Source organism: Natator depressus, chromosome 2, assembly GCF_965152275.1.
Source record: "Natator depressus isolate rNatDep1 chromosome 2, rNatDep2.hap1, whole genome shotgun sequence".
Lineage (NCBI taxonomy): Eukaryota > Metazoa > Chordata > Testudines > Cheloniidae > Natator > Natator depressus.
The window spans coordinates 204,796,549-204,808,846 of record NC_134235.1 but is presented as its reverse complement, the minus strand read 5'-3'; the positions used below and the strand labels follow the sequence as shown (position 1 = coordinate 204,808,846).

The following is a 12,298-nucleotide window of genomic DNA, read 5'->3' as shown; positions in this document are numbered from 1 at the left end:
GCCCCTGAATGAGGAGCAGCTAGATTAAGCTAATCTTGGAAAGACAGAGGTGATTTGGGATAGAGAAACATTTTGAAGAATTTGTTCTCTCTCACATATAACCCTCAGTTTAAGACATTTGTCTGCAGAGTGTTCAACAGTCAACGCCTGTTTTGTTCTCTCAGACAATAGAAATTGTAATATGTTGCCCAGGGTCTTGCGTGACAGAGGCTAGTATCAGGCACTTTGGAGGAAGGTATATGAAACCCTGGACAATTACATAGTAACATTTCCATATGGGAAAATTCATCCTACTCCCTGCCCCATCAGCCAGTGGTGGGTTCATGCTCTAAAGCATGAGGGATTATCCCCCAGTTTATTTTATCTAGATGTAAACAGATGTTCTCATCCACATAAACATAAAATCTTTCAGCACCTCCCGAGTTTTTGTCTCAATGATATCTTGTGGCAATAAGTTCCACAGGTTCATTATGCATTATGTAAAAATGAATGCCTCCCTTTCTAGAATCTTACGTTTGTTGCCTTTCAATTTCACTAAAAGACTACTTTTCTTTATCATAAAAGGAGTGAATGGATTTCTCTCTACTCTATACCATTTATCATACCTTCATGTCTTCACTCAATTAAAACAGTCCCAGTTTTTTCTAGTCTGAGCCACATGGAAGTCTTTTTATAACTCATTTTTGTCATCAATAGACCCCTTTTATTTCTGCTTTATTTCTGCTTTATTCAGCCTGACCTCTATAAGGGATGATAGTTTCAGTATTTTCTATCCTATCCTTTGCACATGTTAAAAATAAGGTTTTTTTGGACTATCACTATATGCATGAGTGGATGCTTCCATTTAAATGACCACATGGATGTCCACATCTCATTCTTGAGTAGTTAGTTGCAGCCAGTTTAGAACCCAACAACATGTATGAGTAATTCAAGTAATTCCTTCCAGCATGCATTACCTTTCATTTGTCAACACTTTCATCTGACATTCTGCCATGCATTTACCTAGCTGTTAGGTCTCTACGTTTTGGTTACAGGTAACCAATTGGTCCAGTTATATGAATTTTAATGAAACTGATTCCCTGTATTACAGATAATTCTGTAAATTAAATATAAAACTAAGTTGGAAACCAATAAGAATGGTTCATCTGAGGGGACTGAAATCACTACTCCTTTGGTGAGGAAATTTTCAAGTGTTTTCAAGAGGCTCATTCCCCCTACCCCAAGATACCAGAGCATTCAATATATAGGGATCATCACTGTTTGCATTAGCCTACGTGTCTTTTTTGCTGGCATTTTTTGAGAGCTTAAAAAAATTAGCTGAAAGGACGAAACAAGTGTCTAACAGCTCATTTCAATTATCTTTTGGACCACAGAATGCAGAGAAATATCCTGTTTGTTTTTAAAACACTACACAGTACTTATGGCTACATGAGTAACTGTGTGTGAGAAGGAGGAATAAAAAGTCAGCATTAGTAGGTTAGTGTTATTTCAGAATGTCTTGGAAAAATATTAGGCAGAGACTCTCTTGGAGATGTAAGTCTACCTTAACCAAATCCTTATTGCACCAAGAAGCTGGAAGACAGATGGAAACAGCAGACAAAGTTGTATTAATAATTGAGAAACCTCTCTTAACTGACTGTTCTAAAGGGAGAAGGTTGTGGGTACAGCTTCAGGTTTTTCTTTCTGAAATGCAAGTGAGTGACTTTATCCTAGCAGGAAAACACAAGGGGTTATCCAGCTATACTCTGACCACCCTGGATACCTGTGATATTGATGCTAGTTCAAAATGAATCACAATTCCAGGCATAAACCCAGTGCAAGAGTCAACGGTCCTGTCTGTGCAGGAGATTGTCTAGGAATGCTATCCTCTTTTCAGCTGCAGTTAAGTCTGTGGAGAAGCATGCATGCATGGTTGAAGGTATGCATTTAGCCTATTAGAGAGAAAGTTGCACAAAACTGTTTTGAAGTTTGCATGAAAAAACTCTTGAGCTGAACTTGTTTCACTACTTTGCCACAAAATGGGCACATCTACTCTTCCTTTTCACCCCTCCTAATTTCTCAGAATTTTAAACAAGCCCCCTTTCACAAAGTTGTCCTCTCCCTCATTGCCCTGGTCTCTCTCCTAGAAAGTACAAGGAATTAAATTAGAGAAAATCCTGAAAGAGAAAACACTATGCTTTTAGACTACACACTCGGTACAAGGCAGAGAAAGACTGGAAATAACAGGATGGGGAAGCAACCAGTGCCTGTGCTCCAAGTTTTGGGTGTGATGCAAGCAAACAAACAAAACAAAACAAAAATCCATTAGATAGAGATGGGAACTGTTCAATGAAAAATAAGTTACTATTCTCATATTAGACATGAATAAGATCTCCATGGAAAATTTTACAGCATGAAAGGAGATCAATTTAAGTCCCCAAGTCTCAACAATTTAACAAGTTCCTGGTCCTTTATTTTTAAGAGCAAAAGCACATCTCCCCAAAGTAATCCAACAATCCTTAGAAACAAAAAACTGTCTCAAATGCAGTGCCTCTGAAATACTCCCTGCTAAGAAGATTTGGCTAAACATGTTCTTTATCTGAACGTGAGAAAATTGGTTCTTTTAGCTTATCCCAACAATGATAGTTTAAAGTGTGAAGAGGAGACTGCTGGCAATTCCAAGACAGAGCTTTCCAAAAAAGAGAGAGGGAGACAGAAAACTGAAGACAATGATGTTATGACAAAAGGAGAGTTGATAGGGAGCAGATTAAAGACGGCATCTTCAGCATGGATTTCAGCCAGGCAGCCTTTGCCCTACAATGCCAAATGGAGAGAGTGCAGCTTTTATAATTATAGGACTGGACTTGCTGATAATATATAAAGTTGCATTTTCAGCTGCATATAAGCAACATATATAGGATTCCTAGATTAGAAACACACAAACTCTTCATTTTTGTCTTGAAAGAAACCTTAGATTGTTTACTCTCCACTCCAATACGAGAGTTTATCTGCTACCAAAAAAAGCCCACTAACATTTTAGGTATTTGAATAATTATGTACATATACAAACCAAGTTGTAAACTCCTAGGAGAAGAGCCTCTATGCAGCCACTGCTCTGCAGATCTCTGCTGGCTGAAACTGCCAGGTAACACCACATCAATTCTGGCAGAAACTGCAGGGTGAATCGTAGTAGTCGTTCCTCTCCACTGCGATAGAACTCAAAAAGTTGGTGGCAAACTGGCTCTAGCAGCTGGAATAATATAAGATGCGACTGTCAATGGAATAAAACCTGATCACAGGATATTGTCTCCTTCTGCTCAATAAATATGGAGGCCAAAATGTTAAAAGTTCGGTTACTTCTGCTTTGAAAATTAACAAATTATACATTAATTTCATGTGTTATGAAGTGACTGAGAGAGGTTGGCTGAATCTCCCCTATACCCACCTTCACCCTCCAATCTGGCCCAGTGGATAGGACAGAAGATTACACTTTTACCTGCAGAAGAATTCCCACGGCTCCTTTCCTTCCTCCTTTGTCCCTCTCCAATCCCATAAAGAGGTTGGATGAAGGAGGATCTTGGTGAATATTTCCTATTCATAAGAGAGTAGTAGTAGTAGCAGCACAACAGGTAAAAACTTTCAAAACAATAGAAACCTAAGTATGAATACAGTACAGTATTCTCACTGAGTCAGCATATACAGCTTTACTGCACAATCTAAGGAAAAAGACTACAAAGAACTTCCTCCCCTACCCCAAAATGAATAAAGTTAGCACCGTATGAAACAGGCAGGGACTAAATTTTAAGAGGGCTGAGTCCTACACTCAAAAAGTGCAAGATTCTGAATCTCTTATCTACAAGTAATGAGAGGAGAGGCTCTTATCCTGGCTATAAAATAAAGATGTATGTCCATCCTAAGGAAACTGATTAGAAAATAGGTCCTTGATGCACCAAAATTAGCAGGCTTTGCACTACTGAGATTCTCCATGCAATTTATAACTTATTTTAACCAATTCCAGTTAGTACTTATAACTAAACCATGACAATTGCCATGATCACATTTTAGCAAGTTACACATTCCTGAACTCTTGTAGGACAGAACAACTCCTGAGCAAATACTGCTGAGTTACTGAGCACCCACATACTTGGAGGATTAGTGTTTTCCCGGTCTCATCGGACCTTGCCTTTGATGTATCTTACTGCAACAGAATGCACAATTCTATATTGTATATAAAACTACACTACACATGCACAATCCAACAGTATAGGATTTAGACAGCCGTGTATTAGGGAAGAGTAGAGCTCAAGTTGTTACATGTTCTAGTCCTCCTTGCCCGGTGATGTAAATTCTGTCTGTAAGTTATTTGACAACTTTTTACTGCATATGATACTATTCCACGTTCTATCTTCAGAATGTGGTCTCATGTGGAAAGGTTATCTCCCACAGAAAGGAGATTTTTTTCTCAGTTACTTCCATGGGCTAAGACCAGAACAAAAGTAGCGAGTGTTAATTAGTTGCATGTTTCCTATACCACTATTCCATTCAGTGTTGAAACTGTTAGCCACATCAAGCACCACTTCTGCAATCTTCAGCACTTAAATCAAAGATATGTTTCCATATCCAGAAGTTGGCAATTATTGCAGGTTTCATTTTTCAGTAAATACATAACACAGTATGCAAGCTTCACGGCAGGATCAATTCCTTTAGTGGCACAGAATTTCCAATCCTCTATTTTTAAAGAGAGACTCACTGCAGAGCACAAAACAACTACTGATGATGAAAGAATGAATTTACTCAAATCATGCAATGCAAAAAAATTGCAACATACCGCAGTTTTGTTTTACAGGATGAGATTTCCAAAAGCTTAAGGAAGTTAGGCCTCCAATTCCCACTGAAAGTCAATAGAAGCTAAGTACCTAATTCCCGTGGGTGATTTTGAAAACCTCACCACCCATAATAGTTTGACTGATTAACTCCAATGCACAAAAATGGAAGTTTACTGGGATTTCTATTGGAACCAAGCAATCCCACTGCTGATAACAACCAGGTAACTAGGCCATATAATATTCTGAAACGATGACTAATATGCTGGACTCTTGCTCCGTCACCTTTTGGAACCATAAACTAACTCATTTGTGTATATATGTTGCCTGCTTTAACCTGTAAATAACTCTCTCGTTTCTTCTTCCTAGTTAATAAATCCTTAGTTTACTATAGGATTGGCTACAAGCACTGTCTTTGGTGTGAGATCTGAAGTACAAACTGACCTGGGGGTAAGTGACTGGTCTCTTTGGACTGGAAGCAACCTGAATATTTTGTGATTTGGGGAGCACAGCAACCCTTTATCACCAAGTCCAGACTGCCTGGGTTGCAATATAGACTGGACTGACTGTGACTCCATGGTAAAATGGTCAGGGTGCTTCAGGAGTTCATGTTTGTTACGTTCTACAATTAGATTTCACCAACTCAGTACCACGAGTTCGGGGTGTCTGCCCTGCTTTTTGACAATCTGTTCTGAGGTTGGCTCTCGACGTTGTGAATCACTCCAGACAGCGTGACAGAGACCTTCTATTAATATTGTTGCACACAACTCAAAACTGAAAATGTTCATCTGACAGACTCTAAGAAATGGATTCCAAGTCATCTAACTTCTGATTCTATACCATATTTGGCCACTACTGCAGCTTTGCTGGCATTTTTCACACACAAAATCCAGAAGTTATAATCCTAGAAAATGATGGGACCAAAATAATGCTGGGTATGAGAGAGGGTGGTACTAAATTTCTATTGAGAAAGTAAATTCAGCAGTAAAGTCACCACTGCATTACCCACAAAGTAAGTCTTATAAATTCAAGGAGCTGACTTATGATGAGACAAAGTATTACTGAACATTTTTTAACTCCCTCAAATACTGTGATAGAGATTCAGGTTTACTGTAACTGTAATTATGATGTGTAAACTATGTACAGTCAATTGAAAATTATTTCTCACTGCACCACTTAATTCCCATGTGATCTTCCAAATTTATAACTTCAGTTATAAGGGAGTGTGCTTGTAGAAGAGACTGTTGAGGAACCAGGAAGTATTTCTCCCCAATTTAGCTATAACCAAGGAAGGAGATGACACCACTGGACAAGGAATACAAATCACCTCTGGTACAGATGATCTGTCAGAATCTAGAGTAGGGTGAGCATCAGATACTAGAAAATGAGGCCAAATTTCCAAACAATTTGGAAGCAGAATATTTATCTGAAGCTCCTGGGAACCTGGTCTTCCTCTCCAGCACATTAGTCCTTGGTAAACCCCATTGTGTTAGGTGAATAATGGAGGGGAAAAGAACTTATCTTACAGTAACTGTGGTTCAAGATGTTCTGTAACACCTGGATCCCACTCTGTGCACATTCACCCCATGCACAGGAGATCGGAGTTTATTTAGCCAGCAGTATCTGTTAGCGGTGGGTATTCTCCCTGCATGACCTCATGCTACCCCTCCCAAGACCTGGAGCCCACCATCGTCCCGTCCTATTACACGATGGCCAACGCCGTCATCTCCTCCGAGAGCATCTTCGTGGTGGAGATTGCGCTCACCTGCCACAATGGGGCGCAGAATGTGACTCTGTATGCTGACGTCAATGGCAAACAGTTCCCTGTCACCCGGGGGCAGGACGTGGGGTACTACCAGGTCTCATGGAGCATGGAGCACAGGAATGCCCAGTCGGGCACCTACAAAGTGAAGTTTTTCGACGAGGAGTCGTACAGCGCCCTGCGCAAGGCCCAGCGCAACAACGAGGACGTATCGGCGATCTGAGCCCTGTTCACAGTCAGCATGGATCACCAGGGCACCTGGAGCAGACCCTGGGTCTCCACGGAGGTGCTGGCCGCCACCATCAGGCTCCTCGTCTACTACCTGGCCCTGAGCGCCAGGGGGAGCATCAAGGCCTGAGGGGGAAGCTGGGGTCTCCCTGTGGGGTCCCCCTGCCCCGCTGTGTCCCCCACTGTCCCCCGCTAAACACTGTCCCCACCCAAAAAACCTGTAAGTAATTTCCTTTGCTGCCCAGAATCCCAATAAGATTCAAGAGCTGCAGGAAAACATAGTGGATATGGAATCCATGTATACAGAACAAAGAAGAATCACAGTTATTGCAACGTAAGTAACTGTTCTCTGAGTATCTGTACACGTGGATCCCATCTTGGTGATTACCGAGCAATTAACTCCTCCAGGAGGTGGAAGCTAGGAGCTCATATAAACAATGACAGGCGTCCTAGAACTACTGAACAACTACTTAACAATCAAGAGACAATACAGTATCTAAGAAAACACTGAGTAGGCACAGGCAGTAAGAAGGAACTCAGTGACAGTTGAGGATGCTTCACTCTTTATGCCCTCGTGAGGGATAGCATGATGGTATGCAGACTGGCTCAAAGCACCACAGAGTGCTAAAATTTTAATGTTACATGAACCACAGAGATGTTTGTGTCTCATAGCACAGACCCAAGATACTGACATATTGGTATGCAAGTTGCATGGAAGCCCATGTACACCTAAACACACGGAAGCACAGACTCTCTTGCCTCAAGGAACTGCTTTGCATTAGAGCAGCCCTAAAAATACCAGTTGCAAGCTGGACTAAAATGCAAGTTCAACAACCAGAAAAAAAGGGTCCAAGCGAGTTGATCCCTCATTCTTTCAAATTATATCCAGGGACATGGCTAAAGACCCCTCCAACTCCCAGGGAGGTGTCTGTGACTTTGTCTTTGCTTGTGCCACTATCAGCTACAAGCATGTTACTTTTTAGGACTCAGGACTCCTAATGCCCTCAGGCCATTAGTTTCTTTTCAGAAGTCCAATGAGGAGCTTCCATCTGAATTACAAGCTGCTTGAGATTTTCACTCCTATTGGAGAGTCCTTTCCTTTTGCTCCACACCTACTGAGTACCACATATTAATTGACTTTTATAGTAACATGATAAACTGTAATTTTAGAGATTGCCATGCACTTAAGTGCATGGCAGTTAGATATATGTCAAGCTCAATATTCAAAAACTTTGGTAATTGAAACTTAAGGTCATAGTTAAAAAAGTAAATCAACCAGAAGGAAACTACACAATCCTGAATGTAAACAAACATTTTGTTTCTTTTCCAAACACTTCCAAAACAAAAAATAAAAATGTGTATAAGTCAATCACTGATGTTCTCACCTAAATTAAAAACTATAAGCAAAGTAATAAAACATTTATAGCAAAAACTGCAAGAGGAAACACTGATCAGGGTCTCCTCTCATGGAAACACCACAACCAGACACAGGCTTCAATATTCAATTGGGCTTGAATCATAATGTCAGACTCTGAGATTATACAATTTGCCAATTCACTTTTTAATCCTATGCCTGAGTCCTGAAGCACAGGAATGTGAACTATAAGATTATATATGGTTTGTGAGTAGTGAGACTGAAAAACTAATTGCGTGATATTATATCACTGCCAAAGAATGGATCATACCCATATCTTAACATTTTGTTATGAGAGAATAGAGTCCTACTCAGAGTCGAATCGTAACTATTTGTATCATAAATAGTATTTGAATTACAAATGTGGCCTTTTTTTTTTTTGTTCATCCCTGCACTCATGGTCTGCTGCCACACCAAACTAAAACCTTAGAGATATGTGCACCTACCTCACTCTGTGGCTCCCGGATAACTTTGTATAAAGATGAAACCAGAGAACTCTTGTCTTTCAAATTTGTAGCATAGTTAGAGATAGAAGCTTCTGGAAGGGTCTGAAATCAAACAAAAATATTTTTCCTTTTATGTCATTACTGCAATATCTTATTGTTTGTGCATTGAAAGAAGGCCATTTTATTGTGTCAGCTGGCTTTTCTGTTTTTACAACATCCTTTCAACTGCAATACCATTCACTGGTATTTACTCTAGGAGACAATATGTTCCATGTAGAGAAACAACATTTCTATTCATCTTTACAGTTTAATAAAATCTCAGTATTTAAGACAAACTGCTGGAAGGCAAGTTATTAAAACTTATATTTTACCATTCCAGAGTTTTGTACAGAATTTAATTAAATTGGGTGGAAAATACAGCTAAAGGGCCACAATTTCACCATGCGTTTACCCATCCTGAACAATGTGTAAAAAGAATAATAAAGTTTAAAAGAGCAACAGGAACTGCAACTTTGAGATTGGGAAAAGCATACAATCAGGCGTGCTTTTTTGTTTTTGTTTTTTTGTCTGCAAGCAGCTATGGGTCCTCTGTTCCAGATAATCTGAATATCTACAGCCATATGGAAGCTACAGGGTTCTTGCTACATACATACATGGGGCACCAAATATGGTTCATTTGAGCATGCATTTCACCCCCTTTCCAGCACCAATCAGAGTTCTGACTGGCAATGCTTACAGAGGTCACTATTAGATTTTCAATAGTTTATGAAATTTTTCAGATAGAGCTGTTACACTTAAACTCATGATTCCTAGCTCTCATAGTGCTTTTCATCAACAAAGCTCAAAGTGCTTCACAAAGGATGCAATCATAATCCTCATTTTACAGATGCGGAAACAGGCACAGAAATGATGTGATTTGTCCAAGGTTACCTAGCAGGCAACTGAAAGAATGAGGAATAGAACCCAAATCTACCAAGTCCTAGTCTATTTCTCTGCCCACTAGGCAACACTGCCTCTCTATACTCCAAAATAAGGAGTGTTGTTATAGAAAGAGAGACATTACAAATAAGACCAAAACTACTAATCTCTATATCTGAAACCGTGTCCAGAGAAATACAGAAAAGCCAAGATTTTCGAAAATAGGAGTCTAAAGCTGTTCTTTAAGAGCCATATTTAGGTACCTAAATGAATGGCCTGATTTTCCAAATGCAATGGAGCACCCAGAATCTTACATTTGATGCTCAGTACTTTTCAAAAATAAAGCCACTTATTTAGGTGCCTAAATTTGGCTTTTAGGAGACTAGCTTTAGATTCTTGAAGATCTTGTAGTTGGACTATTACAAATTATACAATATATGGACTGTTGAGAAGATTCAAGCAAGATATTTCATTTATGTACAGGGCACCCATTTTCCAGAAGTGGTGTGTCCAAGGCAAGTGAATCTACACCACCCATAAAAATAAGTCTGCAAACCCGGTTTCTTCCCTCCACTTCTCCTTTCAATGAAGAATTGCAACAACAATCTTGGTTTGAGGCATTTTTCTAGGAATTACTAGAAAGTAGTATTTAACAATCAAGGATGTTGTGTATTTACTACCTTGGATTTGTTGAATACAAAATCTCAACAAAATGAGGCCTGAATACTACTCTATGTTGCTCCATAGTGGAGTAAAACATGACATTTCTGAACAGTACATAACAGGGTTGAACTCCACACTAGTAATATGCATACATTCAGGACAACTGAGGGACTTGCATTTTCTCCATGATACATAATATATACATAGTGTCATGGCAGATGGTGGGAACAGTTGTGAATTTTCTGGACTACATCTGGAAGAGAGATTCTCCAGGCCATGACTTCACCCACACCAGAAGATCAGATCTGATCTAGTCTGAAAAGATAGGTAGTTGCCAACTGTAGGTTTTGGTTTTGATAGATTTGTATAACAAAGGCCACCATAAAAATTTCAACAACTATTTCCTGATCCTCCTTTCTTTGGGCTCTCCACGAGGCTAGGGTCCTCAGAGCAAGGCTCAGAGTACCTCTTAGCATGGCGATGCCATTCAGTTACCCCACTGAAGCTGCAACTTTTGTGGTAATTGTGACATTGGTCATGGTGCACCACCTCATCAGAATAATTGGACTCATTTACTACTTTCAATTTATCATGTGTTCAGTGTGTCTATATACCACCTGAAACTTAACAGCAATACTGTACAGCCCGGTGGCATGCTATAAGGGGTTTGCCCTGAAGTTCTGACTACAGGAATTCTGATGTCTTCCCTTATGTGCGCACACAGCTTACCCATTGTTGCTGGAGTACCGGCTGAACAACAGTCTGCATGTGGTGCTCTCAGATAGGAGTGGTAAAATGGCAGCTCTCTGGTTAGCCATTGAAGCTGCTTTTACGATGGCTGGAGGCAAAGCTGATGAGGAAATAGTTGGCTTTAAGGGAATCCCATGACTGCACCTTTGTTCCCTTCAAAGGCATATTCTCCATCGTAAGGTCAGGTGGAGAAAGTGAAAATATGTGTAGGGAAGAAACTTTCAGAAAAACAGCACAAGAGGAAATTGCTGCTCCCCTCAAATACAGCACTGGGTCTGACACAGGACACCGCAATGTGCCAACAGGTAGAGCAGGAAACAGCAAAGAGATGGAGAGAAGTTAGCAGCTGCCTCTAAATCACTGATTTGAACAAAAAAATCCTGAAGGTCACCCCAGAATAAGACCACAAATTTGAGAAGTAAGATAATACTTGTTAAGTAAGTAAGGTTATCTTGCTAACACACAGCATTAAAATCTACAGATAAAACTTCAAGTCAATCTTTGGGAGTTACTTTACATTCCAAACAGTAAGTGCTGTTGGTACATTCAAGAAGAAGGGTAAATGAAAATAAAATGCCAGGTATGGTAAGAACCTGATTTTAAAAAATACCATTTTGGTGTAACATGAAAGCCTAGAGCTCTTCAGCTAAGAGTATTTAGTTGGTACACTAACATTTAAAGGATTTGTTTTTAAATCAGATTTTATCTATTCTATTTTATCTTACTGCATTGAAAGTTTATTCCTTTTTCCAAGCATGAATTTCATTGGGCTGTCATGAGCCAAACATAGCATACAGTCCTGAATATGGCAAGAAAGGAAATTCAAGTCATATACTTGACAATGTATTTCATCTTTTCATCTCTCAGACTGAAATTCAACTGTCTTAAATTTATCTTGGGGTTTTCTATAGCACCCATCTCAGCAACAAGCAAGAGCTGATCAGGTACTACTACTGCTACTGAATAATATAATGCTTAAAAACTAAGTTTATTTCTAATGATCACACAATATATTACCTTGAACTCTGATAACCACTCCTCCACAACTCCTGTGTCCACAGCCAACATCTTCCCACATCTGATCTGAAACCTTCAACCTTAAATACCTGAAGAAGAGACACATTTGTTAAAAAGTGACAATTTATGCATAGCATATATCATTAAGAAGTTATTGCAGTATAGAGCATTTACTCAGCCACCATAATTATATAAATGTTAATCTATTATCTTGCTTTTTTAGCTCACTAACCTATCATACATCAACATCAGCTCCAAATTTTTTTTACTTTGCCTCACGGATGCCAGCTGCTGAAAA

General features: G+C 39.5%; 2 protein-coding genes across 3 annotated transcripts in view; one reads left to right on the top strand and one right to left on the bottom strand.

Moving 5' to 3' along the window:
- The window catches only part of HYCC1 (hyccin PI4KA lipid kinase complex subunit 1), a 43,801-nt gene extending 31,712 nt beyond the window's left edge, over positions 1 to 12,089 (bottom strand). For both annotated transcript variants that reach the window (XM_074945785.1, XM_074945786.1), the window contains exons 1-3: positions 12,001 to 12,089; positions 8,653 to 8,754; positions 3,050 to 3,229 (exon numbers count right to left, since the gene is read on the bottom strand). In XM_074945785.1, the coding sequence (XP_074801886.1) occupies positions 3,050 to 3,229; positions 8,653 to 8,754; positions 12,001 to 12,051 (333 nt within the window). In that variant the 5' untranslated portion in view covers positions 12,052 to 12,089. The remainder of the gene's footprint in view (positions 1 to 3,049; positions 3,230 to 8,652; positions 8,755 to 12,000) is intronic.
- On the top strand, positions 6,452 to 6,922 carry SSR4 (signal sequence receptor subunit 4). The gene is given in 1 exon segment (XM_074946696.1): positions 6,452 to 6,922. A coding segment is annotated over 1 exon segment (471 nt).
- Positions 12,090 to 12,298: the final 209 nt, after the last annotated feature.